The 26,274-nt window shown below is 40.0% G+C and overlaps 3 protein-coding genes, 1 long non-coding RNA gene and 1 pseudogene across 5 annotated transcripts in view; 2 read left to right on the top strand and 3 right to left on the bottom strand.

The window, feature by feature from the left end:
• LOC145496732 (sushi, von Willebrand factor type A, EGF and pentraxin domain-containing protein 1-like) overlaps positions 1 to 3,079 on the top strand; it is a 44,294-nt gene extending 41,215 nt beyond the window's left edge. Inside the window, exons 32-34 of the mRNA XM_081476468.1 lie at positions 106 to 441; positions 1,157 to 1,343; positions 2,257 to 3,079. Coding sequence (XP_081332594.1) covers positions 106 to 441; positions 1,157 to 1,343; positions 2,257 to 2,440 — 707 coding nt within the window. The 3' untranslated portion in view covers positions 2,441 to 3,079. The remainder of the gene's footprint in view (positions 1 to 105; positions 442 to 1,156; positions 1,344 to 2,256) is intronic.
• A 5-nt stretch (positions 3,080 to 3,084) lies between these two features.
• LOC145497533 (N(4)-(Beta-N-acetylglucosaminyl)-L-asparaginase-like) lies at positions 3,085 to 8,866 on the bottom strand. Its single transcript, XM_081477348.1, has 11 exons — positions 8,839 to 8,866; positions 8,604 to 8,693; positions 7,704 to 7,818; positions 7,403 to 7,450; positions 6,888 to 7,000; positions 6,693 to 6,758; positions 6,518 to 6,572; positions 5,417 to 5,491; positions 4,818 to 4,976; positions 4,308 to 4,415; positions 3,085 to 3,356 (listed from the first exon to the last, which is right to left on the bottom strand). Exons 1-11 carry the CDS (start codon positions 8,864 to 8,866, stop codon positions 3,086 to 3,088), a joined length of 1,128 nt encoding a protein of 375 aa, XP_081333474.1. The 3' UTR covers position 3,085.
• Positions 7,431 to 13,935, bottom strand: LOC145496733 (uncharacterized). Its single transcript, XM_081476469.1, has 2 exons — positions 9,767 to 13,935; positions 7,431 to 7,818 (listed from the first exon to the last, which is right to left on the bottom strand). The coding sequence occupies exon 1, from the start codon at positions 13,845 to 13,847 to the stop codon at positions 10,074 to 10,076; it is 3,774 nt and encodes a 1,257-aa protein (XP_081332595.1). The 5' UTR covers positions 13,848 to 13,935; the 3' UTR covers positions 7,431 to 7,818; positions 9,767 to 10,073.
• LOC145496734 (uncharacterized) lies at positions 13,882 to 16,926 on the bottom strand (annotated as a pseudogene). The gene is made up of 2 exons (XR_014050592.1): positions 16,745 to 16,926; positions 13,882 to 16,556 (listed from the first exon to the last, which is right to left on the bottom strand). The product of XR_014050592.1 is annotated as an uncharacterized LOC145496734 (transcript).
• A 558-nt stretch (positions 16,927 to 17,484) lies between these two features.
• LOC145496741 (uncharacterized) lies at positions 17,485 to 20,577 on the top strand. Its single transcript, XR_014050593.1, has 3 exons — positions 17,485 to 17,660; positions 19,856 to 19,888; positions 20,375 to 20,577. It is a non-coding gene; the product is annotated as an uncharacterized LOC145496741 (long non-coding RNA).
• Positions 20,578 to 26,274: the final 5,697 nt, after the last annotated feature.

The raw sequence follows: 26,274 nt of genomic DNA, 5'->3' as shown, positions 1-26,274 counted from the left end.
TGTACCTTAATAACCATATCCAAATATATCTCTGTCAGTGAACGCCAATGGGTATCCCGGCTAAAAGAAAAACTAAGAAATGAGGAAAAATGTTTCTGCTTTCAGAAACGAGCTGTGGAGCATTCTTGAATGGTCCGAGTGGTACAGTGACATCAACAAACTATCCCAGCAATTACGGTAACGACGAGTACTGCACGTGGCAGATACAAGTTCCGGTGAACAAGAAAGTCAGACTCGACTTTACCGAGTTTAAGACGGAGACTGGCAAAGATTACTTGCTGATCTACGACACGAGTCACTACGAAAGTGCAACTATCGTGTTTGACGGGACAACTTATCTGCCGCCATCATTCACCTCATCCGGGAATGTATTGCGGGTGAGATTCATCAGTGATGGAAACACCACGAGGAAAGGATTCAGCTTCAACTACAAGCAAGTCGGTAAGGAGACCAACGTGTAAAATAAGCTCATCAAAACGTTTATTGCCGACGCAATCTTTTTTGGGTGTACGTGTGCAGGCATACTGTATTCCGTAATTATATATATATAATATACAGAAATTGAACTTAGGATGAAAGTAAAGAATAAAAACACTTATTATCGGACAGCACCTAATATCATACCAAGTCGTCATCCGTATCCCCTGCGCCAAACAAGGGAGCGTATTGCCATTCAAATCTAGTCAGTCTAGGGCCATAAGAAGAACTAAATAAGAGATAACACACAAACTGTGGTGATAAACATGAGAATAAAACGCATTGTTGGGAAACTAAATAAATGATAACGTTAGCTGCAAAGGGCTTCATCTTTAATAGTTTGCATCTTTTAATATGCATTTTTTCAGCTTCTGTCAGTGTTATTGTCAATTAGTTACTTATCTTAAATTTAAAATTTAGTTGTTACTTCTATTCTCAATAAACATACGAAACGTCAAGCAAAAAGATATAGTTTTTCTTTTTGTTTTTCAACAATGCGTTTCATTGTTATGTTTATCACCGCAGTTTGTGTGTTATTTCTTGTTAAGCTACGATGGCCAAAAGAAAAGAGTATTTAAGAACTAAATAGAACAAAAAATCGACCGAACCGTCACGGTAAGCTAAAAATATTCACACTTCACAATAACTCATAGACAATTATGTGTCTGTAACTTCCTAGATACATCTTGTGGAGGCGTATACGAAGATGGAAGTGGCATAATCTCGTCCCCAGGCTACCCGAATGGTTATGCTAATAACCTCGACTGCGTGTGGTTAGTACATCGCACCGTGGACATCCCCGACTTTATCTTCACTGACTTCTCAACGGAAACTACCTATGACTTGGTGAAGATCCACGCCGGGAGGTACGCTGTAACATTGTTTTCTTGTCCATTTGGTACTCTGCGCAAATTAGTGTGTTAATTTGGATAGCCACTAAAACCTCGCAATCTAAAACGATAGCGCAATGGCCCTGTCTACACGCAGAAAGGTTAACCTTAATGCTAGGTTTACCTTAGCAACAGGGTCAATGATAGTCAGGTTTACAAGCAAAATCACGGCACAGGTAGAATTACCTTACCACCCTAGTACTAGGGTAACCCTAGCTGTCTTGTAAACACGTTAATGAAAAAAGGCAACCCGCTAACACTAGGGTACTCTATCTACCTGTAAACACGGCCCAAAACCATCACCACCACAACCACTACCAGCAATGTGTCCCTAGCAAAAACGCCACCCCACACAGCAGTTCTATAGTATACTTTCGTGGACTAAGTGGTGATGACCGTAAACAATACGAAATATCGTTGCGTAGAAGGCAATTTAAAAAATCTCGGTTAACAAACTTGTCAAACCAGTTATATTAATCAGGTATTCCACCCCAAATCGCAATACGAACGGTTTTTAGCCGTTCGAACGGATACCCATTAGTGTACGTTTTCGCGTGGAAGGTCAATTTATGGTAACAAAACTAACTATGCTATCCCCTGGGTAGTGGTTTAACCATTGGATAGCGTTATCCACCCTGTAAAAAACAAACTGGATATTAAAGTGCTGTTTCTACCCCTTGGATGACCTAGTAATCAACTAGTACTTATCTACTTTTGGAGGAAGAAATGAGGATAGAAGCTAAGAAAGTTATTCCTTACGTATGTACCCTGACTTCCCTGGAACACGTTCGAATTCGAACCCGGCCCCACGATTAGGATTGCAGTGCACTATCCTTAAGTCATTGTGCCATCCCTTTTAATGCTGTTTTCATTATGATGATTTTAACAGATTTGGTGAAGTTGTGTTAACCAGCGGCTGGAGTGGACACTCCATTCCCACCGGCTCCTTCTATTCAACGGGAAAACTCTACCTGTGGATACAATTTATAACCAACGGAGGTAGCTCAGATAGCCAATTCCATAAAGGGTGGAGTGGCTCCTACCAGAAATATTGGCCTTATGTTAGCTACTAGAGGAAGAAGAAGTTAAGAGGAGAACCGGCCAATCGCCTGAAAGTATATTGGTTGCAACAAAGCTATGGTTTTGCAATATTGTCGTAGATTAGGAGGGTTTTACTAACTTTGGTATGAAGCATTAGTACAGCAACGCAGCAGTAAAGCTAATGAGAAAATTAATTTTAGTGTTTCAGTGTCGTCTTATTCTCTTTAAACTTTCTTCCTTAAATGAAATCTTTTTCGAAGTTGCATTAAGATGTACGCTCCATCTATATCAGTTTCCCAAGACATTTTGAAAACGCAAATTACTTTATAGAGCTTCCATCGATGGTAAGAGTCGGATAACTATTATTTAGAAGTACCCAGCTTTTGCCTAGACCCGATCAACATGTACATGAACTTTATCTTGGACTTGTTAAGTGTGGGTTTATTCTCAATTGGCTATTCGATCCTCATTCAGGCCTTCCTCTAAGTACACAGAATCTTTGCTGGCAACGGGAAGAAATGAAATGAGTTGTTAAAAAGCGAGCAGGTTTTGATTAGTTCTTATCGATTTTTCCAAGACACAAGGAAAGATACTGAAAAGTCTCTCAAACTTCTCAAATCTGAGATTATAAGGTAAATTTTGACAATGTCCATTCACAACTTTTGTTTTTAATAAAACTAGATCATTAATTTTAGGTTTCTACAAGAGAAGATCAATACTCTCCTGGTTTCTATTAACGGAAATATGTACTTTGTTTTGTTAAGTTTCGAATTCAAGTTCATGATAGTTCCCCTATAGTACTTTTTTTCAATGCCGTCTCTGCCATCCTTTGTCACAGTTATCAGTCCCCCTCTGAGGGTTGGATAATACTGCGCTATTTTCTTAAGAGCCATTCTGGCAGCCCGTGTTGGGCTGTAACCTTGACGGGGAAGCTCAACTGCATGGAAACTATGAGACAAAAGTACAGTATCAGGTTGTCACGTTTATGCAAGTTGTTTAAAGACTGCCTACAAAGCTTGTTCATGGGCCGGTGAGTTGGATTCCTCTCAAAGCCCATCTTTTCATGCCAGGGTGGTGTTTTAACAGACAGGGCGAATAGGCCAATGTCTGTAGATATTAAAATGCTAAGTTAGTTCCAAGGCTAAGGAATCACTTAAAAAAAAAAATGTTCATTCTGCATCAGACTCAACCTCTGTAATTCCCTTGTTTTATAATTGTTAGACTGAACGTTAGCACAGAGCCGTCTTTGCAAGGCGTTGATATTCAACGTATCGCTTAATAGCCACGGGAAACGAAGTTTAAGGTTGATTGGCCCGTGGATACAGTAGCAGTCTTATTGATAAAGGAAAAGGTGTCAAAGTAACACTTGCAATAGGCCACTTTCGATATATCAATATTCTTACATGACGTTCAGGACAAACCTCTATATTTGGAGGTGCTTTTTTATATACAAGTCTCCTTTGGGAGACACAGGAAACTCAACAAATTTGCAATTTTGTCCTGAAAGCTTTGGGGCCGTGTTAGAAAGTAGCCTATAGGCCATATTTGTATTCTCGGTATTGAACTGGAACAGCTTGCAATGGAGGCTCATGAAGTTTGGATTTGAAAAGACACCGCGAAGAGGCTATGATCTCTTGACTGCCCGCATTAGCCTCAGTATAAAGCTAGTTCCAGTACAATATCAAGAACACGAATAAGGCCAATTGCCTTCCGCTACAAAATCATCTTACTACTCTTCAGGCTATTTAAAACCTGAAGGGGGATTATTTGACACGTTAGTGACAAAAATCAAGGCAAATAGCGAACGACATGATGAGGAGGGTTATGTGCATGTGTTCATTTTACCTCGGCGAGTTTTCCACCACAGAAACCTGTGACTAATGTACGTTCAGGGCGTACCTGGGCAAAAACTTTAACATAACATCCCCATCACCAGTCCCTGCAGCTCCACCAACGTCCTTATCCACGTAAGCTCGTGCTCCAGGAATGGGAGAGTCCCCGACTCGGCTACCAAGGGGAAAAACGATGTAATCATTTGTCAAAAGCCTACTGAAGTGTTTTGCCCGCCCTCATAACGTAAAAAAGAGTAAGTGAATGGAATTAAGGATGGAAAAAATTTTACAATACAAAGTAACAGATATGATTGAAAAAGGGCAATAAATGTTACTATTTTATTCAATTTCAGTCTATGCATATTTTATGATATAATTTGCACATGCTCACAATTGTAGACAAATGGATCGATTACTTCCATCAACTGAATCCCTTTACGGTCCTTTAGCTGCCCCCCCCCCCCCCCCCGAATCCCCTTCCTTTCCTTGTCGGGAATAAAGCTGAATCGACAATTATGAATAAAAAGCAAAACGAAACGCTACTGGCTAGAAGTCATTCATCTATTGTGAAACTCACCCAGCGATTTTGTGGTTCATTCCATTTGTTGATGTTCCGGCTGCTATGTTCCCATGTTGGTCAATTGCTATCATACCTGAAAGCAAATCAGTGCTTAGATCGTGACACATTCTGAAATGATTTGAAAATCCCGGGGTTAAAGTCAAGTCGAAAACAGAAAAAATCAGTCAATGAAATGATGCCAGTCACAGTTCAAAAAGCCAGTCGCCATTAATTTTAGTCACCAAATTAAAGTCATTAGAAATGTTGTCGTTGCACAGTCCTTCAGTGTAAATGGTAGTAGCTGGAGTAAGTACTTGCGCTCGAATTATTAGGCCCAAATTATTCAGATGTGTTCTGAATAATTCTTGTTTACATTCCTACCGCACGAGGTGGTAGGGTAGCCAGTAGCTCGTGGGGGGGGGGGGGGGGGGGTTGAGTTGTGTGGTGCACGTTCGTGGCGCCTAAAGTTTTGGCGAACTGTTTGTGGGGTGCCGTGTTTGGTGGAGGGCGAAAGTTGACGACTGCGGGTGTACGCAGATGTTTCGGTTTCTCGGTGAAAGAAAAAGAAAAGGCCAGGAGTAAGTCCATTGTTCTATCTTGATGAGCTCGTTCATTACCCATTACTTATGGTGTCATGATTGTCGACATCTACATCATCCAACAAAGTTTGCTTAGTAGTGTCTTGGACATTTCTGGAGGATGAAACACAGGTGAGCTGTTAAATTGTACAATTTCCGTTCACCCATTTCAATTATTGTCGTCTCTTGTTGAAGCTTATTAGTTGCTAACGTTTTTGATTGCAAAAGGAAAGAGAAATCTCGTGGAACAAAACCATAACAAGTTGTAACTAAAGCTTGCATTCATCAAAGTTTCACTTGGCGTGTTACAGTGTAGTGCACATATACTACAGGAAATGGATTGATCAATTAATTGATGTAAGGGTTGGTTGGTTGATTGGCTTGGATTTAAAAATCCAGAAGCTGGCTAACGTTCTGCCTTTGCTGGGTTTGTACGGTCCACACGAGGAACGAGGGCCTGGACGAACATTCTGCAAATACATCATAATACATTCGGCAACGAAAAAGAAATTTCCACCAAACTTTAAATAATTTGATGTCAGGCAGCTAAAATCCCAGACCAAATCATCTACAACTGGACTATCATTGGTAACATCGATTAGGATACGGTCAGTGTTTAGCTGGAACCGGGGGGGGGGGAAGAAGGAGTACTCCCATTTATGGGTTATATAGGTAAGTGCGATCACAAAGGGTACGGTTTTCAATGGTTTTGCTCATAAATAGGGTATCGATTTTGGCCATTTTGATCACAAATAGGTTATTGTTTTTTCACTCAAGTCTTGAAGTGGGCTTGCCTTTTAGAAGAAGCTACTTTTTCGGGTCATAAATAGGGTAGGGAAATCGCAGATTTTGGCATAAATAGGGTAAGGATTTTGGGAAGCGGGCCGCACACCTCCCACCCAATTGTTCCGGGAGTAGTCCCCCCGGGGGGTTGGGATAACATTGTCCGATAACTATAAAATGAGGACATGAAATCTGAAATCAGTACCTCAAAGCAAGTCGCTTTGTTTAATGGTCATAGTGTTTAGCACTGTTATGATAATTAGGATTCTATAAATCGAGAAAAAAAAGTATTTGAAAATAATAGAACTGAAAAATCTTGGTTATAAAAACAAAGATTACCAAAGTACCTAAACAAACCTCGTTCCAAAAGTTTGGTTGGCATTTGTTTTTCTTCCATTCTTTCCACATCTTACTTTGATTGACAAAAATGTGGACAAATATTCAGTCAAATGCAATATGACTTACAAAACATAAAGCATATTCATTGAATTACCGTGCCCTTCACTGATTTCATTATTTAGTGACTACTTACGCAGACTCGTTAGTATGAAGATCTTGTTCTCTGAATCCCATCTGGAGGGCAAAATTAATTGTGTTGCTTGAAGGAAAGACAGACACAAAGAATAATTGGGATAACTTTCTCTCTCTCTCATTTCGCATTTCAAATATCACGAATAATGTTAATCTCAAAATAGATTGTTTTACAACTTGGGTAAATCCTACTAACCATCTTCACCAACAGGAAGGGTAGCCTTGGTGTTCTCCAGAACAGCTCGAGCGACAGAAATTGCCGTCTTGACGCGCTTCAAACAGCCCACTGCCCCAGCAGCGTGTGTTGCACTGCAGAAATTACGACACTAGTATGACGAGGACAATCAGTACTCATTTACTTAAATTTTCAAACTCATCAACAATTCTAGCCCGGGCAGCAAGCATTCCGTACAAAGAGCTTTTCGGCATTCTAACCGCGCGTTAATTGAAGGGCGAGCAAAATTTCGACGAAGCAGGGGGTGAAAACTACAAAAACGTATTGACAATAATATAATTTTTTACAATGACTGCCAGTAGAGGCTAGTCCGTTTGAAAACTATGACTATGTTTAGAAGAGAAATTTATTTACGAGCAGGAAGTGTTAATCTCTAAACGAATACAACATGTATTATCGCATCTGGATAACAAGAAAAAGTAAAATGTTTTGAAGAGTATCTATCAGAATTTCGGCCGTTTCAAAAGTTGCCTTACCCATCAATTATTAAAGCATCTAATGTTGTCTTTCCAGCTTCATTAGGACTGAAAAACAAAGATTTTGAATGGATCAGTTTTTAGGAAGACGTATGGTAGAATAAGATTCAAAGACGATGTGAACGAGAATATGTAGGTTACACTGCATGTCTTTGGATGTGCTGTAAAGAAAATTTAATTTTAGCTCTTAACTATAGGGAACTTAGATTTTTTTTCTTGTCGCAAGGCAACCTACTAATAGGGGAAGGTTATATATAGATGGCATTGCAACTGGACTTGACGCAGTTACCGTGTACAATACCTTCCACCATAGCCCACAGTCACTCTGTGAGTGCCGCACTGGTTCAGCTCACACGCTGTAACTCCTTCCTCTATGGCATCTAGAGATGGTCCTCCGTTTGCGAGTACTTCCCATGCTAATGTTCAACACAGTGATAGGTAGGAAAGATATAAATTATCATTTCTAAGCAAGAAAGCAGATAATACCTATAGTAAGAGCCACAGTATAATCAGATATCGGTATTTAAGTCGCACAGTTTGTACACGAACGGCCGAATACATCACAAGCGTTTCTATAGCTTCCCAGTGGTAGATACATGCGAAAGATCGGCGTGGAAGCATTAATAAACCTTTGGAAAACGTTGTGCAAGTTATATCAAGTTGACTTACTTAAAAGACTAAAACATAATAGCTTTGAAATATGAAAGCAAACTGATTCTGTCTCGTAACATAGCCTGAACGATACGGTTAGATTTTGATTTACGGTTAGATTTTGTGTATTAATTCAGTTACAGAGTATAAAAAAAACATACTAAAATATAAGTCGATAAAATCGACTACTACGATACTGAAAAGCGGGTTTACATGACTGCCGTGTGGGAGCCCAAAGAAGAAAAGTGGGTTTTGATCTTTTTCTTGAAAAGCCATATTGATTTCTTACATTAACGTAAAAAAACATACAAAATGAATGAAAATAAAATGCTAACTAAGTGAATAAATGTGAGATGCCTCAGAAAGGTTTGTTGAAAGTCCGTTGCACTGGCCGGATGGGACATGTTGCACTTATTTCAATTTGCAAGCCACTTCTTAAACACTCTGAAATATAGATAACTTAAAGCGGGTATAATAATTTCCTAATATCACAAGCTTATGAATAATTTCGCACTCAGGCAAGCAGAATAAACGGCGGTCACTTCATCACCTTTGCCTGTGGCCACTTCATGGTTTCTAGCCCATGTGTTGATCACACCAGGAAAGAAATCAGAATAGTTACCAGAGCTTTTGGTGTACACTGGAAACGACGAAATCAAAAAAAGAATGAAATGTTTCAAATTGTGAAAGTTAAATATTTTTGCTAGAGATAATCGACTGAGCCTATCAAACTTTAAACAGGAGTGAACTGCCATGAATGTCAATAACGTTTTGTATTGTTTTACCCTTCGTTAATGCAATAACAGTTGTCATAAAATGTAATTCCTGTGGTAACTTTTAACTAACAGAATTGACACAGTATTGGCAGGGCCAGTCTTCATGTACAGGGCGTTTACAGTGGCAAGCTGAAACCGGGCTCGCCTTTGTGAATGCTAATAAAGATCAGACGCAAATATTGTATCGAGCTTCACTTGGGAAACGAACATGTGCTTTTTACAAAAAAGTGATGTAATCAACTGGTGCCATCCTGTATCGTCAAAAATTGCTTAATATTCCATATAAAATTACAGAGTGTACATTCTATACTGGAGGTTTTAGAACATCCATGATCATGTGACCTGAATAATACCTTTTCAATGGATCTATTCCTTTCGTGTACTATCAAATAATTTTACAATATCACTTTAATATTCGCGTATTGCGGTAATGACGCACCTATCAGAAATATTGTCACCACGCAATGTCACAACTTGTCAGAAGTCCGAGCTGTCGACGGATGTTTTTAAATAAATGTAATGTTAGACGCGTCATTATTTCCTCTGTTGTCACTTGATTCAGCCGAATCAAACAAACTAATGTGTAAATTTAAATCAGTCGTTATATCACTGTAGCGGACGGAGGTCTTCTATAAAACATTCCAAATGCTCCGGACGCGATTTCATTATGTTGGATGGAGCTTTACTATCAACCAAGCGAGTCCTTTCTATCTATCAACTCTTTATTACTTGCTTGATTCACGTAAAAACTGAAAATATAATTACGGGGAAGCGCCTATTACTATAACTCGCACAGAACATCGATTGCAATAACAACACAAAACAGGGGGCGTATCACGATACTTGAAAATTACGGAAATATTACGAATTGTGAACAATACAGGGAATGATATCAAACTAACTAAATCGAGCATACAAATAAAACTACAAATCGTACCTCTTTCTCCAATCTAAACTCCTTTCTTCGATCTTTGATGAATAACGACGTCTATATCCTATCGCACGTGTCTATCTTTCTTGTACCTTTTATTGCTTAGCGTGACAACGGAAGTTACGCAATCATGCAGGTTACCTATTACGTGTTAATCAGTTACATGGCTCCCCTAAATTGAGACAATTTACTTAATCAACAATAAAAAGAACAACAACAAAACAATCAGTAATCAGGTAAAATGTTCGTAAGTCAATGTTCAATCATTGTCTCTAACGACACGACACTGCTCATCAGCAATTCTCATCTGATTTCATGGCTCCTCGGCTGGCTCCTCGGCTGGGAATCCCCGGTCCTTCTGCTCCTTGCGTGACATAAGTAGAATCAACCCGTGGATTGGTCTTTCAAAATGGGACACACCGGACCTTTGGGATTGATCTGCTGCTGCCACCTTTACCTTTCGTACGTAACCGTCTGCATCCGGGTAAGTAACCTCTACACGGGCAAGCTTCCAGGAATTTCTGGGAACACTTTCATCTTTTAGGATCACGATGTCTCCTTCTTCGAGGTTCTTCTGAGGTGTGGTCCATTTCTGTCTGGTCTGAAGAGTTTGCAGATAGCTCTTTCTCCAACGCTGCCAGAATTCATTAGCAAGTTGTTGTACCCGACGCCAACGTTTCCTTGAGTACACATCGGCTCCTTGGAAATTTCCGGGCGGTGCAAGGATAACTGAGCTCTTCATCGTTAGAAGATGATTTGGTGTGAGGACATCAAGTGAATCTGGATCTGACAGATCATCTGTGGTAAGTGGACGGCTGTTGACAATAGCCTCTGCTTCAATCATGAGGGTCCTCAGGGATTCGTCGTCCAATTGACTTCCATGGCTTTGCAGTAGTCCAGTTAATACGCTTCGTACTGTCCTAATTTGTCTTTCCCACACGCCACCCATATGACTAGCGTGTGGAACATTCATCTTCCATGCGAACCAATCGCAATTATCCTTTAATAGCTCTCTTTGGATCTTCTCATGATTCATCTCATTGAGGGCTGCTCGCATTTCATTCTTTGCGCCTACGAAATTGGTACCCTGGTCTGATCTTAGTTGCTGAATGGGTCCGCGACGACAAACGAAGCGACGGTAGGCGTTCAAGAATGAATCAGTTGTTAACGAAGTTGCTATCTCCAGATGGATGGCACGTGAGGCCATGCAGGTGAACAGCACTCCGTATCGTTTCATCTCTTTACGCCCTTCTCTTATATAAAATGGACCAAAATAATCGACGGCGCTGAAGGTGAATGGAGGGACTTGTTCGAATCTGTCTGTGGGAAGTTCAGCCATCATCTGCTGCTGGGGCGCTGCTCTCAGCTTCCGACAAGTAACACATTTAGATATTTGTTGACCAACCAATGAACTGCCGTTTACGATCCAGAAGCCAGATGAGCGGATTTCGGCATGCGTTCTTGGTCTGCCTTGATGTCCCGAACGTTGATGGAAGTGTCGGATTATCAGGTTTATAAGGTGCGCCTTCTTCGGCAGCAAGACAGGATGCTTTACAGCATATGGTAGGTCGGCTTGAGGAAGTCGTCCTCCAACTCTTAGAACACCGTTGTCATCTAGGACTGGTTTGAGGCGATGTACAGGGCTTGTCCTCTTTACTGACTTAGCGTTTATTTCACCTTTGTGTGACTTGTTCGCTAAGGCTTCGATTTCTCTTGGGAACTCCTTGTACTGTATAGCTTTGATCAGCAACAGCTCGGCTCTCTGGAGATCCTTTACCCTTGGCGTAACAAACTTGGAGGACTGATCTTGCCGTTTTCGTTTGTCGTCTTCGTGCAGTGGGTTGCCTTTGTCACTGACGGAGTTGTCTCGGTCTTTCTTTACGCGAAGTTTCATTCTGTGTATGAACAACAGGCAGACAGCAATTGCTCTTTTCGCGCGGTACCAGTCTGAGAAGTACTCGATGCGGTCCAATAGGGTTGGGTGTTCAATGGATTTAGTTGCCAGTACTGTAACCTTCCTAACCTCGGGGTCAAAGTGGGGCTTATCTGGCAGTGGTCTCCACAGGAAGTTCGGTCCGTTCCACCATTTGTTGCTTGTTATCAGTTCTTTAGCTGCAAGACCTCTTGAGGCGTCGTCGGCTGGGTTCTCTTTGGTATCAACGTAGTGCCACTGATCAGGGGATGCATGATCTCGTATTGCTTGCACTCGGTTAGCGACAAATGTATGAAAGCGCCTTGCTTCATTTGAAATGTAGCCGAGGATAACTTTACTGTCGGTCCAGAAGAACTCGTGGATGTCTTCATAGCTTAGTTCTTTCAGTAGGAAGGAGCTGATTTTCGCGGACACCACGGCAGCGGTGAGCTCCAGTCGGGGCACGGTGACTGGCTTTAACGGGGTAACTCTCGATTTTGCCATTACCAACGAACAATGCACTTCATCGCGATTGTTGACCATCCTTAGATATGAACACTGTCCATAACCATTTATGCTCGCATCAGAGAAACTGTGTAACTCGACTAACTTGACTTCACCAAAGTTGTCTGGTTTGTAGCAACGACGGATCTTTAACTCAGCTAATTCGTGCAACTCTCCTCTCCATTTTTCCCATTTTGCTCGAATGTCATCAGGCACCGTCTCGTCCCAAGCAGCTTGAGTCTTACAAAGATCTTGAAGGATCTGTTTTCCTTTAAGCAGAAAGGGAGCTGCCAGGCCCAGAGGGTCGTAGATCGAACTGATGGAGGCAAGAATCGCTCTTCTAGTCAATGGTTTGTCCTTGAGTACCACGCGGAATTGGAGAGCATCTGACTGCACACACCACTGCACTCCTAAGGCTCCTTCAATAGGGAGAATATCCCTGCTGAGATCTAGCTCCTTGATACCGCTTGCTCGTTGCTCTTTGGGAATGGTTTCAATCACTTCCTTGCTGTTAGATATGAACTTGTGGAGGTTGAAGCCTCCTTTGGCAAGCAAACTCTTTGTATTCCTTATTAGGGCTGAGGCTTGAATGGCTGTTGAAACTGATTTCAGTCCGTCATCCACGTAGAAATCATCTTTGACAAATTTGGCTGGCTCGCTTCCAAACAACTCCTCAAAGTCGTCTGCAGTTCTTTTCAGTGTGAAATTCGCACACCCTGGGGATGACGTAGCGCCAAACAGATGAACTGTCATTCTGAACTCGGTCGGTTTGCTGTCTATATTTCCATCATTCCACCAGAGAAATCTGAGGAGATTTCGATAGTCGGGATTGACGCACACTTGATGAAACATTCCTTCTACGTCACAGGTGAAAGCGATGGGTTCTTTACGAAAGCGGCAAAGGACTCCGTTAAGACTGTTGGTCAGATCAGGACCCTGTAAAAGGTGTCTGTTAAGCGACTCTCCCTTGTACTCTGCACTGGCGTCGAAGACGACTCGGATCTTGTCCGGTTTCTGGGGGTGGTAAACACCGTGATGCGGTATGTAGCAAACGCGACCGTTAGAGAGGTGTAGTTCCTCGTCGGGAACTCTCTCAGCCTGTCCCTTATCAATCATCTCCTTCATGAAGGCTTCGTAGTGTTCTCGATACTTTCTGTCTCTCTTCAGCCTTTGTTTGAGCCTTTCGAGGCGACTTAACGCCAGTGTGAGATTGTTGGGTAACTTTAACCCTTCTTCTTTCAGTGGCAAGGGAACTTCGTAGTGGCCATCGTCTCGGTGTCGGATGTTAGACTCCAAGACGTTCAGGAATTTTCTATCCAGGAACGATAGAGGTTGTTCTCCTCTTGACGTTTCATTGAAATCACGCTCCATTGTTTTGATCAATTGCGCAGGTGCGAATACTTCCTTTGCCTGAGTCTTGAGAGCGAAATGACACATTCTTTTTCCAGAGCTGGGACGAACTTCTAGGGACGCGATGCGGTGACAAGAACAGTGGTTGTCATCTTCTTCAATCTTGGTTGGATTAACGACACCGATGACACCCCATCCTAGTGCAGTCTTCTTTGCGTAGGGATCATCTTGCCTTCCAGGTATCACCTCTGTCGGTTTGATGGCACGTGCACAGTTGGCTCCTATGAGCAGTCCAACTTCAACATCTTCTCTATAAGGCATTAGATGATTTGCAATGGGTAAGAGGTGGGGCCAATTTCGTGCTGTTTCTGGTCTCGGGATTTGGCCTCTCTTGGCTGGAATGTCCTCACGCGAGTAAGCTCCTGGCAGGTTAATGCCAGTGGCTTCATTGAGGCCTTGTACTGTTAAGCCGTCTATTTTTTTTGCAAGAGATGACCTTTTCTGCCAGGACGGTTGACAGCTTAAGCTGGACTTCAGGACCATTTGCTTGCAGTTTCTCCAAAACCGTGTCCTTAATAAAACAAGCATCCGACTGATCGTCCAGGAGCGCATAAACGAGCTGTTTGTCTTGGGGACTTTGATCATGATGAAGCCACACAGGTACGATGAGGGAGTGTGCATAGCATTCGGCGTGGTTCTTCGTATTGGAGACGTCTACGCGGTGAGAGGTCACCTCTGGAATTCCCTCGCTTATGGTTTGCTCTGGTGAAGCTGGAGTGTCGATGTGCAAGGAGGTAGGGTGAAAACCCTTGCATTTCTTGCAAATCTTTCGCCCACGGCAATCTCTCTTCATGTGACCATACTTTAAGCACCCTAAGCAGATCCCTCTTGATCTTATAAATTCTATCTTTTCTGTCTGAGACATCTTAGCGAACTTCTCGCATTCGTCAAGGTTGTGAGCCTTCTTGCACAGCAGGCAGTGATCCCTTTTTGGCTTCTTATCTTCCTTTCGTTCACGAGAACTGTCCTTCACTTCTTCAGCTTCTGTTGCAAAGCTTCCAGCGTCAAACGGTTTATTCCTGTTGTTGCCATTAAACCTTCCTCTTCTTTGCGTCTCGTCTTTCTTTTCTCCTTCCTCCTTCGTCTTTAATAAGGTAACTGGGTTACAGGCAATTCTGGATTCCTTCTTCAAGAACTCGCAAAAGGCTGAAAAGGGTGGGTATGCCGCTGAACATGTGGACCTTACACTCACACCACTAGAAACTTGCTCTTCCTTGTTGAGCCAGCGATCTATTTCTCGAGTCCAGCGTTCAGCCAGGTTTCGTGGGAGTTTGCGAAGCATTTTCTGATTTTCCTCGGGATCGTTAAGAGCCTTCAGGTACTTAATTTCCTTCATGGCCGACTGACAGTGGAGTAGAAAGTCAGAGAACTTTCTCAGACTTGTTCCATCGTTGGGTTGAATTCTTGGCCATTCGTTTATCTTCTTGCGGTAAGCGTTGGCTACAAGAAAGGGATTTCCAAATCTATCTGACAAGATCTTTCTGGCATCACGGTAAGCGTGTTCGCTGTCCAGGGCAAGAAGGCCACTAATTGCTTCCTTGGCTTCGCCGGTTGTGTATCTTCCAAGATAATAGAGGCGTTGCGATGGACTGTCGGTTCTTCTCTCCACTATTGTATCGAAGGATTTCTTCCAGGTGGGATAGCGCAGGAGGTTTCCGCTGAATGTCTCTGGTTCGGGAAGTGGTAGTAGTTCACGGGCGTGGCGCATGGTCATCAGATCTGCCAGCCGTTCGAGGACGTCGCCGCTTGTATGTTTCTGAGAAATTTCTTCTTGATCCTTAGCGAAGGTTGTGCGGTTAGGTGTTGAGAAGGCTGCGTAATCAGGTGTAAACGGATTTAGCGATGACGGATATTGCACGGCAGTTTTACCAACGTCTCCGGGGTTTTCGATTTGTTTATCTGGATACGAAGGAGCCATCTCGGACATCTCAAACACGGGTTTTGGCGGAAGGATCTTGGTTTTACAACTTAGGTTTGTCTCCATGGTTGAAATGCTGTTTTCCGTCACCGACGAGGCTTGAGCTGTCAGGTAATTTAGGAGAAGGTCGTCTTTACAGCTGTCTTTATTTATGTCATCGGGCAGCATGTTTTCGCTTTGTTCACTAGATTCCGACTTGTTTTCTTCTACCTGATCAATGGCCTTCATCTCGGCTTCGGCTGTGGCCAGTTCCTTGGTTAGTCTGAATTTCTTCAGTTCCGCAATTTTTGCCGCTTCGTCTTCAGCGAAATGTAACTCGGTTTTTAATTTAGCGACCTTTACTGCTGTGTCCGCCTTTCTATCGATTATGGCTGATGTACGGGATGCTCTACTTGAACGTGATTTCCCGCCATGTGAAACTTTACTACTTCGACTTGATGAGGCCGTTACCGAAGAAATCAAGCTTTCTCCATCTTCCTTTAGCTCGGTAATTTTTTGATTTAATCGTTTCAGCGCATCAGAATGTTCTTGTTCTAACTTCTCAAATTTCTGTTGCGCAACGCGTTTCGTTTCTACGTCCTCCAGTGCTTCAACGAGTCGTTCGTGTGCAGAAATCAATAATTCCATCTTGGATTCCAAAAATATTCGTTAGCTCTGTAACCTATCTGGTTCTGTTAGGTCGACAAGGCAGTTTTCTATTCTATTCAATTGTTTTCGCCAACTCCTTTGCGCGGACGACCTTTGATCTTCTAGTAATTGTGTCTGGAACTGTTTGCCTTTTGCCGTCTGTTTTCGATTTCGTTTAGAAGCTGCGCTTACACTGCCAAAATCGTCTTCTGAACTCATTTTCTCTCGATGAGGTGTAACAGAATACAATTTCAGTCGCCGATATTCGTTTCTGAAGAGTTTTTACTGTAGCGGACGGAGGTCTTCTATAAAACATTCCAAATGCTCCGGACGCGATTTCATTATGTTGGATGGAGCTTTACTATCAACCAAGCGAGTCCTTTCTATCTATCAACTCTTTATTACTTGCTTGATTCACGTAAAAACTGAAAATATAATTACGGGGAAGCGCCTATTACTATAACTCGCACAGAACATCGATTGCAATAACAACACAAAACAGGGGGCGTATCACGATACTTGAAAATTACGGAAATATTACGAATTGTGAACAATACAGGGAATGATATCAAACTAACTAAATCGAGCATACAAATAAAACTACAAATCGTACCTCTTTCTCCAATCTAAACTCCTTTCTTCGATCTTTGATGAATAACGACGTCTATATCCTATCGCACGTGTCTATCTTTCTTGTACCTTTTATTGCTTAGCGTGACAACGGAAGTTACGCAATCATGCAGGTTACCTATTACGTGTTAATCAGTTACAATCACCTTTGTCTGTGGCTCCTTTATAGCTTCCAGCCCACGTGTTGATCACAATAGGAAAACTATCAGAATCGTTAGCTGAGCTTTTGACGCACAGGAATGGTAATATCACTCCACAAAGAGGAAGAAGAAAAAGTTGTAGATTGTACAAATGGACCATTTTAAAAATGACTGCTTTCAAAATAAACTAAGGCAGGTGACCTGCTGGTGCTAGTTCAAGTGATGTGCATTTGTTTGGAATACCGATGGGGCATTAGCCACACATGTTGCTAGTTTAGGTTTAAGAAGATGTTTCAGGTAATGCACCCTGCCGTGAAAACGAGATGCTCGTGCCCTCCATCTTTGCAACAAAAAAAATACGAAGTGTGGCCTGAAAATTCTACCAGTTACGCTATTTCATATTTCGGTGTATTTATTTATTTTTTTTTACACATATTTTAATCCAGGGCCTATGTACCTTTCTATTTTTCCCCTCGAATTTCTATCTAAGACATCTTATGCAAGTCTTACTTCCTAAGTTGGGTTGAGGCTTTTGTCACAAAGCTTACATGAAGCAGTAATCGGCTCACTTCGAGAAGCTTGGCTGCTAAGCCCATACACAAGCCGCCATATTGGATTTTTGTGTACACTTTCCTCAAGACTGGTCGTCTTTCTCCTTAGCTGTTAGGACAATAATAAGGACAATACTATGGTTTGGAGGGGCTGGATTGTTTGCATCGTGTTACTCTAATCTGGTGCGAGGTTATCCAGCGTTTATAAGTAAGTAAAGGTATTATTTTTATTGCATTTTGAACGACACTTGTACAGTGTGAGCTAAGTTGTATTAAGCTTGCTTACCCTGTACATTGGGCATGGTCGATACTTGTAAGCTGAAATATAGCTCAGATTGTTATTGTGTATTAGGATCCAGATCCCCTCCCGGTGTAATGTATTAGAACCCAGATCCTCTCGGTTGTAGTGTCGTGCACGAGCTGTCATGGCGGAAAAAGTTATCGTTGTTGTTTGGTTCAATCCAGTTGAATTCTTTCTTAGCACCGACTAGTTCAGGACACAACAATTGTGATGTAAACTGCAGAGTTAAGAGTGCATTTACCAGAGCCAAACGTTCCAAACTAGCCACGAAATACATACATGCAAAGACAATGACATACTAGTTTTGTCTATGTTCTTACACATCCACTGCAGAGGATTTATGTATTTAAGCTTAAGTTAAGGTGCTTTTAGGTATGCTACGTTAAGTTTCATTTGAAATGTGTCACCATACATATAGGGCCTCATCCTTCAAACCTTAAAGTGGATCATGTGTGATGGTAGACAATGGGTTCAGGATTCATTAAATGTACATTGTTGTACATTAATTTAACCTAAAAATTTTGCAACTGCATGTATTCTACACCAGTGCTTTTCTGTGGCTTGGTTATAAGGCACATCAGTATGAAGAAAGAGCCGAGGAAAATTATGAAGATATGGTTAAAAAGCACAAAAATGTACCATGGTGGCCAAGGGCTCAACTTTTAGCAGAGAGAGCTGAAAGGTTAAAAGCTGAGAAGGAGGTTATATGTTGTCAATGTAGGATTTAAACCAATATTAAGCCTGATTAAAACCTGGGTTTGTTGGTCTTTTTTGGACTGTGGGTGTGGGGAGGGTGTGAAAGTAGGTTTAAGGCAGAATGGTTTTGCCCCTTCATAACTTCAAGAGTAAATCCAAGATGATGGTGTCATGTGATGTGAGACTTTGATCATGATAAATTTGAACATCTGCCATTTTTTTGATCTTGTGGATCTCATGATTGCAAAAAAGCACCAAACCTCAAAACCAGTAAAGAGGGTGCCAAAACAAAGATGACAGTTAAGACAAAATCCGATAGAAAATCAAGCAATTTCAGTTTTAAGTGCACAAAAACCTTGTACCAGAATAGTTTTAGGTATTTTACAGTCCATTTTACATTTTCTTAAAGCTAAAGATGCACATGTAAGTACAAGCAGTTGCCTGAAATTAACACGGAAAACAATTTTCCATGGGAACTCGAGAAAATAAATTTGCAAGTTCGGAGAAATTGTGCTTGCAAACACAGGTAAGATCTCATCATCAGTTTCATTTCACCTGTACTTTCACTTGTTTCATAAGAAGTTCACAATGTGTTTTTGACATATGGTGTTGTTAGAAATGATATTTTTTGAGAAGATATTTAAAATAGTCAAACAGAAGTTTGCATTACGATGTAAGTAATATTGGTACAAAGTTTTTGTCCACTTGTTAAATACTTGAATTTCTATTGGATTCAATCTGAAATCTTTTCTTCAAAAAAAGGCAAGCACTCTTATTTTGGAGAAAGATTTGATTTTCTTTTAAAATTCTTGGGTGGTTGATAGGGAAACATGTTCTGTGAACAATGCTGTCTTGTCAGAAAATTTTCTGGACAAATTTCAGGTTATGTCACAAAGGTGATACATGTTTGTAATCAAAGTCACAAAATTTGTTAATAACCATTGAAAGGTAGGAATGAGAGAGACGTGGAAATGAGCGGCTATTGCGGCAACAAACTATTTTCGTTTGTGCAATGGTCTTGCAAAGACAATTTGCTGAAGCTACGATGTACTGTGTACAAGGTCCATCTTCGTGGTCTGTATACATGTGTAGAGTCAGACAGTTCAGAGTACCTATCAGAAATTTCCTTTTCAGCATTCATTAGCATGTTATTGATATAGTTAAGTAGCTTACAAATGATCATGCAGCTTCTGGTGGAAACAGTACCAGTAAGGGTACATACTTGTACGTGTAGTCTGTCCACACGTTTATTTATTTGCTTCGAGATATTTTTTTGTTGTGGCTCAATCACATCCCCTCCGCACAGTGCTGACAGACTATGGGACACACATTTCTCTTATAACATCACAGCATTTTTACTATCTACTGGTGTGTAACTGTGATTTTTCATTTCTCTACTTTGTTAGCTGCTCTAGCAGAAATGGAAGAAGCAACTGCATGTGAGTATCAAAAGTGGTTTGGTACATGTACATATTATACTTCCCTGTATTGTCTTGGTTGCAGGGGGGGGGGGGGAGGAGGGGGTGTTGGTATGAGGTGGGGCAAGCACATTAGACATTTTACTCTTTTGCCTCTCACGTTTCTCCAAATACAAGATAAGAAAAGTATTATAAATGGAATGTATGTTGTTTGAATTTATTACTTTGTTGTGAAATTTAAGGGGCAAAGGATTGAGAATTTGTAAAGAAAAGTCTAAGGTTTAGATTATTTCTTTAGTTGCAAATAATTTAAAATTAGAGACACTGCCTTTTCTCAGTTGCAGTGAGGGTGACAGCTTGCAGGCCATTCCTGTCTTTTTTATGCTGTACCTGACTGGCAGGGCGTGTTCATGGGCTAAATCAAGGGGTATACTATGATGGAATGTACCCACAATTAATAAAGTATCTTGCCCTTACGAATTTTGTTATATATTTTTTCTTTCACAGAAGAATGAAGCCACATTTCTGGGGATCTTTTAGTTAGAACTTGACATTTCTGATGGAGACTTCTACACCAAAACTATTACGTTAATCTGTTGTAGCTATCTGTTACACCTTGCAGCCTTTCAGAATTAAATGATCTAACTAACTTTTGCAATGTAAATATAAGAGGTTGGACTTGAAGTTAATAAAAATTGTAATTTCTTTTACTGATGTGACATGGATTGCATTAAACAATGCTTACTGGTTTTACTTGTTAACCTGGGAACTCAAATCCTCTAGTCGCTCTTTCAACACCTAGGTTGAAACACTGCTAATTCTTATATGTAGACGCTTTACATATAGAGATGTGGGCGGTGAAATGTTTCTGTGAACAAATGTTGAGCCCAAAAGGTCGGGGGCCCATTTCTCGAAAGCCCTGAATCTTTTTGGGCCCGAAAAGCCATTTTTAGTTAATCGGTATGAGACAGAGTGATGTATACGCCTAAAACGTCTTGCATGAGGAGAACCTCTGTTCGTATTAAGAATACATGGATAAAACAGCTCTGTAGTCAAAAGTTTTAAGATTTAGCAAATGCTTTTCGGGTGCAAAAAACTTTTCGGGATCTTTTAGCAGGAGTCTACTGGGCAGAGAGGGTTGTCAGTTCTCAGATGCCCAGGGAGAGATGTGCATGAATTGAACACAAGTTGAATGACTTGGCAAGAAGAAATATTGTTATTGGTTTTTGTTTTGTTTTGTTTTGTTTGTTTGATGTAGTTGTCTCCAATGTTAAGAGGCATTATAATAATGGCGTCTGGCTTACAACAAAACTTAAAGCCATGTACCTGGAGTACCAAGTAATAATTATTGTCCATCATGGCTCCCAGGCCAAAATATGTTAAATTTCCCAGTAACGTTCTGAGACATGTAAGTTGGCGATTTGATCTACATAACATCCTTTTCAAGATCCACTCTGTTCAAGATTTAATTTAAAATTTCAGGTTTGCCTTACCTACTCCAGATGCAATTTTGTTTTTTACTAGGAAAATCTTAATTTATGCCCCATTCTCTTATCCTACTTCTTTGATCCTTTGACTATCTTTTCAAGGGAAAGGGACGTTAATTTATTCATTTTATAAATGTGTAGGGACACTTGGAGTCCATTTGCAATGTCAGTTGGAGTGTTCGCCATATTGAATCTATTAGTCCGAAAAGAACCTGGATACGACATTGGGTTATTTACCACTGATACGACCTGGAAGTCACGTGACTTGGTCAGGAAAAAATTGGAAAGTGTGTTTTTTCCCCTTTTTTTAAAGAACTGTTTTGTTCAAGTCAGGCTTCCCAGCTAATGGGACAGCTCGACAGGTGGAGATGCATTAGAAAAAAAGACCAAATAAAACTACTGTTTAGTTTTTAATTACGTACATTTGGGGAACGCATTAAAATTGGAACTATTACAATTTTAAAAGACGACATTTATATATTTTCAGCCAACCATAAATTTATGATGCCATTATTTTTTTTGCCAGTAGTAATTTATGATTTCTCTCTAACAGAGCTAAGCTAAACTAACGCCAGACAGTGCTAATTAATGTACGGTAGAATTCGCTATTCATAGTTTTCTGGCCTAGCACCGATTTTTTTTCCAAGTGTGTATTTTACACGAATGTAAAATTAAAAAGAAAAGCTCGATATACCTACACACATTTTAATCTAAATTCTGAATGATGTTTTTGTGTAATTAGCTTGACTTTTTTTAAAAGTATAATTTCTCGATTTCCTTTCAATGATTAAAAGTCACTGAGACTGAAAATCTCGAGAATCGTTGGCCGAACTCGAAAATTCAAACACCCTAATACGTTCCCTAAAGAACAATTAATTTTGAAGAACTATCTTCGAATATACCAATGAAACTTCCTAAAAGTTTATAGCTTTCGAGAAATTTGCAAAAAGATAGAAAAGTCGATTTTCCCTCATTAACTGCATGTATAAATTAATTTCTTAAACTCATTAATAATTGATCAAGAAGTTAAACGCCAAAAGATTCTTAACTGAAACACATTTGAAAAAGCGAAAGACGTTTCGGCGCTACGTTACGCCATTATCAAGTTGAAAAGTGAAAAAAGTATGAGGTGTAATACGAATATATAAAATATGAAACAATACATAAAATATTTGCGGGTCCTATGGGTATAATTCCCAAGGTAAGAAACACAAAAAGAAAAAAAAATGTACGACAGTGTCACGTAAACAGTTTGGCGCGAATGGAGTCGGTTTGCGTGTGAAGAGAAGGTTTGATGTTCTTTACGTACAACATCTCTTAGACTCAGCAATCAAACTTGCTGTTACATTTCCTCAGAACTTTGAGAAGGTAGTCTGCCTTTGTTCTGTTTTTGCCACGCTGTGTTCCAAGCTGTTCACTTATGCGATGGAGGAGGAAGGAGGGAAAAAGAGTCATCTTGCTCCCTACTACCTCCTCTGTGGAGGAGGAAGGAGGGAAAAAGAGTCATCTTGCTCCCTACTACCTCCTCTGTTGTGCGTTTTGCCACCCTGTTGCGACGTGTTTGGTGTTTTAGTTGAGTATGAGCCACCAGCAGGTAATATGTCGGAACGCGTATCAACAGGGTGGCGAAGCGCGCGCAACATGTTACGCACAGCAATGTTGGGATCTGTTGGGTTGACATGTTGCGATCATTAGGGGGGGGGGTTAGATCTTTATTGATTACGATACTTTGTTTAATTATTTAATGGACAAGGACACAAGATTTGGCCGCAAACTTAGTTTGCGGCTTGTTTATATATCTTTTTTCGTTATTTAATGATCTTAAGTTGTACAAGGTTTCAAGAGCTCTTAGTTGCGAGTCCTTTAATTAGCCCTTACACCTTCTTAAAACCAGGAGAGACTTAACGAAAATTCACTTAGGTATTTTACGTTGATTCACATTGTTTCAGAGAAGAAAATGCTGATGAAAGCTACTTTGCAAGTCTCGTTTATTGATTAAATAGCTTTCAAAAATTCAGTAATGTTTTTCCAAAACGTCACTTAAGTCTTTTCAAAGTCTTGCTCACCTCCTTTTTTTAACACTTTATTTTAAGGTGGTTGAATTTAATATTGATAAGTGCTGCAGCCCATTTTCTTAACGGATCCGTCTAATCTCTGTGAACCTGTTGACAAGAATTATCATTATTGATCAGTTAGGAGGCAAGTGTAAGTGTTATCTAGACAATTGAAATACGTGCACTGAGACACTATATGCTAATTTACCAACCGTACTGGTTTAACAAGAATGAGCGCAAAAATTTCAAATCTCTATGTCAAGTTTTTTCTCTCTTTAATTTCTTTTCATATACACAAGCTATTCGTATCTTTTGGGTTTGATAGGTTGCCATCAATATTTGGGTGCTACTTTATCACAAAATCCGTTAACCAGGATTCTATTATCATTCTATAGAAAGTCAAGTTAACAACGTCTTATGCTAAAATGAACAAGGACTGTAGATCTACTTCAGCTACCTTAAAAACAGCAAGGAACACACATGGTATCCATGGATACACTGATTAAACTTATACTAGAAAATTCGGCAATATTGCCAGATTTGATATCAAGACAATATCCTACACAGTTGCTTTATTTCTTTATTCTCATCAGTTGACTTTTTGAGAATGTTTTAAGACAGCTAGGAGAAATTGTATGTTGATTTCTAGTTCTTGAGAATTGAAAAGTTTATTCAGGTCTACCTTACCGCTATTTTCTACGTGACGAACACATTGCCCTTCCACTGTCAATTTTAAACCTTAATTATTCATAAGACAAAGCATTTAACTTGACTTATTTACTATTTTATAAGTTGCCCATGAAATGATCTTTCGAGCTAAATCAAGAATCTCAAATTACTGTTTATTTGTGTAACTGAAGTGTGAAGAAACATATTTTAATTAAACTCAAAATTGGTAGAAAAAGCTCTATTTCGTTTAATTTTGGAGACTGATGGCAAATCAGATTTGTAAACTATCTCGCTTGTCAGTTTCCCACTGTCAGACATATTAAACAGTGTGCGTTTATTTTCTCACTGAACTTGTCGTGTATAGTAAGTCATTTTATACAGAGAACGGGTTTGTTGGGGAATTTGATGCCTCGCCGACACCTCTCTCAAGACCGTAGCTAGAAACGCTCCAAACATGCATGGAGTTACCACTTTTTATCGGTACTAACTGGAAAATTTAATATCCGTTCACGACAAACAGAAATATTTTATTATTCTAGGCTATGTTCCTTCCAGGAATCTTAAAGGTAGTGAATAATTTTAAAATGCCTTAAGCTATCCCGCAGCATTTCTAACAGAGTGTTGCCAAATTATTTCTGGTTACAATAAAATAATGGAAAATCGAAAACTAATCATTATGGAATAATATAACTTTACTTCTTGTTTACTTTTGCAACAAAGTGGGCAGCACTATTGAACGTTGGAAATGAATAATTAACTTAACTCACGTGTCTGCGTATTGAATATCTTACTTTTTAATTGTCATCGTACACAAAGAAATTTGAAAAAACTCAGAAGTCGAGAGTGAAATTTGCCTTCCATAAATAGCAAAGTGATTTTGCATGAGAACTCGTTTTCAAACAGAAGGACAAGGTAAACTCGGAAATGGCCTATTCACTGCTCCATCAAGACAATGATCCAAAGTTGACAACTTCCTTTTTTCTCATCATCTGGTTGAAATTAATGTTATAATTAACTGAAATTAATTGAAATTCTCATCATCTGCAGAAAGGAGAAATGAGCTGTCGATCACTATTTCTTGGAAATAATAAAGTTCATTTCTATAATCGACATAACACGTTTCAGTGATGAACGACTTTTAAACTTGAATTTGTTATCGCTTTCTAGGAACAATACGTGAAAACTGGAGCGGAGCGAACGCTGGAAAGTCACATCTTCGTTAGCACCAAAATCGCAAAGATGTCTTTCTCTTGAATTTGTAAACAATCCACCTCTGAATTACAGCTCAACAGTTTCTCACTTTTTCTTCTACAAATCACCAGTTAAAAACTTCACAACCTTAACTTTTTAAGTACAGGACGCTTAAAGCAAAAGTACTGTTTTTCCTTATCATTTTTCATGTGACTGTACCATGCAAGGAATTAAATTCGCACTCCTGGTATTACTTTGGAATTTTTTCCTATTTTGTCGTTGACCATCTTAGTCGTCATTTCGTTTTTTTTTAAAAACATGCTAAGTCGAGCTGCCAAAAATTGCAACCGCTTGATTTAATGATCTAAAAAAACGACTGTATCGAGATGAAATCTACACAATATGCGCAAGAACAGTTCTTACAACCTGTCTGTGGGTAATTTATAAATCCAGAATTCTTCAATCAAACGCAATGGTTATTTTGGGAGCATTGATTTCCCTTCTTGAACATGTACTGCAATTTTGGTGTCAAGATTGAACTTAAACAAAGTTTTCAAACACATAAGTCCAATTCTTTTTTCTGACCTTTTCCAATAAGAACGCCGCAAAGAGCTTGTAAATTATACATTTCTTCTACCTAGCCTCCTCTTTAACAATGCATAGAGTCAGCTTTCGTCACGACCCACGACTGAAAACAATCTGCTGCTGGTGTTTTGTGGCGCTATTTCAGCCCACAATGCGAGCGATTTGACAAAATAAATCTTACGTTTGATATTTTTTCCACTTAAAAGTACGAACCATTCAATACTTAGCTGCTACATTCTTTCTCGTATATTTTTATATGCGAAAGATGAAAATTTGGCAATAAATATTGTAAATTTTGACATCATGGCAATATCTCATAGTTGATGTATTATTTATTCTCATCACCTGACTCTTTGGCAATGTCTTAATTCAGTCAAGAGATTTAATTGCTGATCCACTGTCAATTTTATAACTTTACTAT

This window comes from Orbicella franksi, chromosome 9 (genome assembly GCF_964199315.1).
Source record: "Orbicella franksi chromosome 9, jaOrbFran1.1, whole genome shotgun sequence".
NCBI classification, from domain to species: domain Eukaryota; kingdom Metazoa; phylum Cnidaria; class Anthozoa; order Scleractinia; family Merulinidae; genus Orbicella; species Orbicella franksi.
This window is presented reverse-complemented; position numbering and strand designations above follow the sequence as displayed.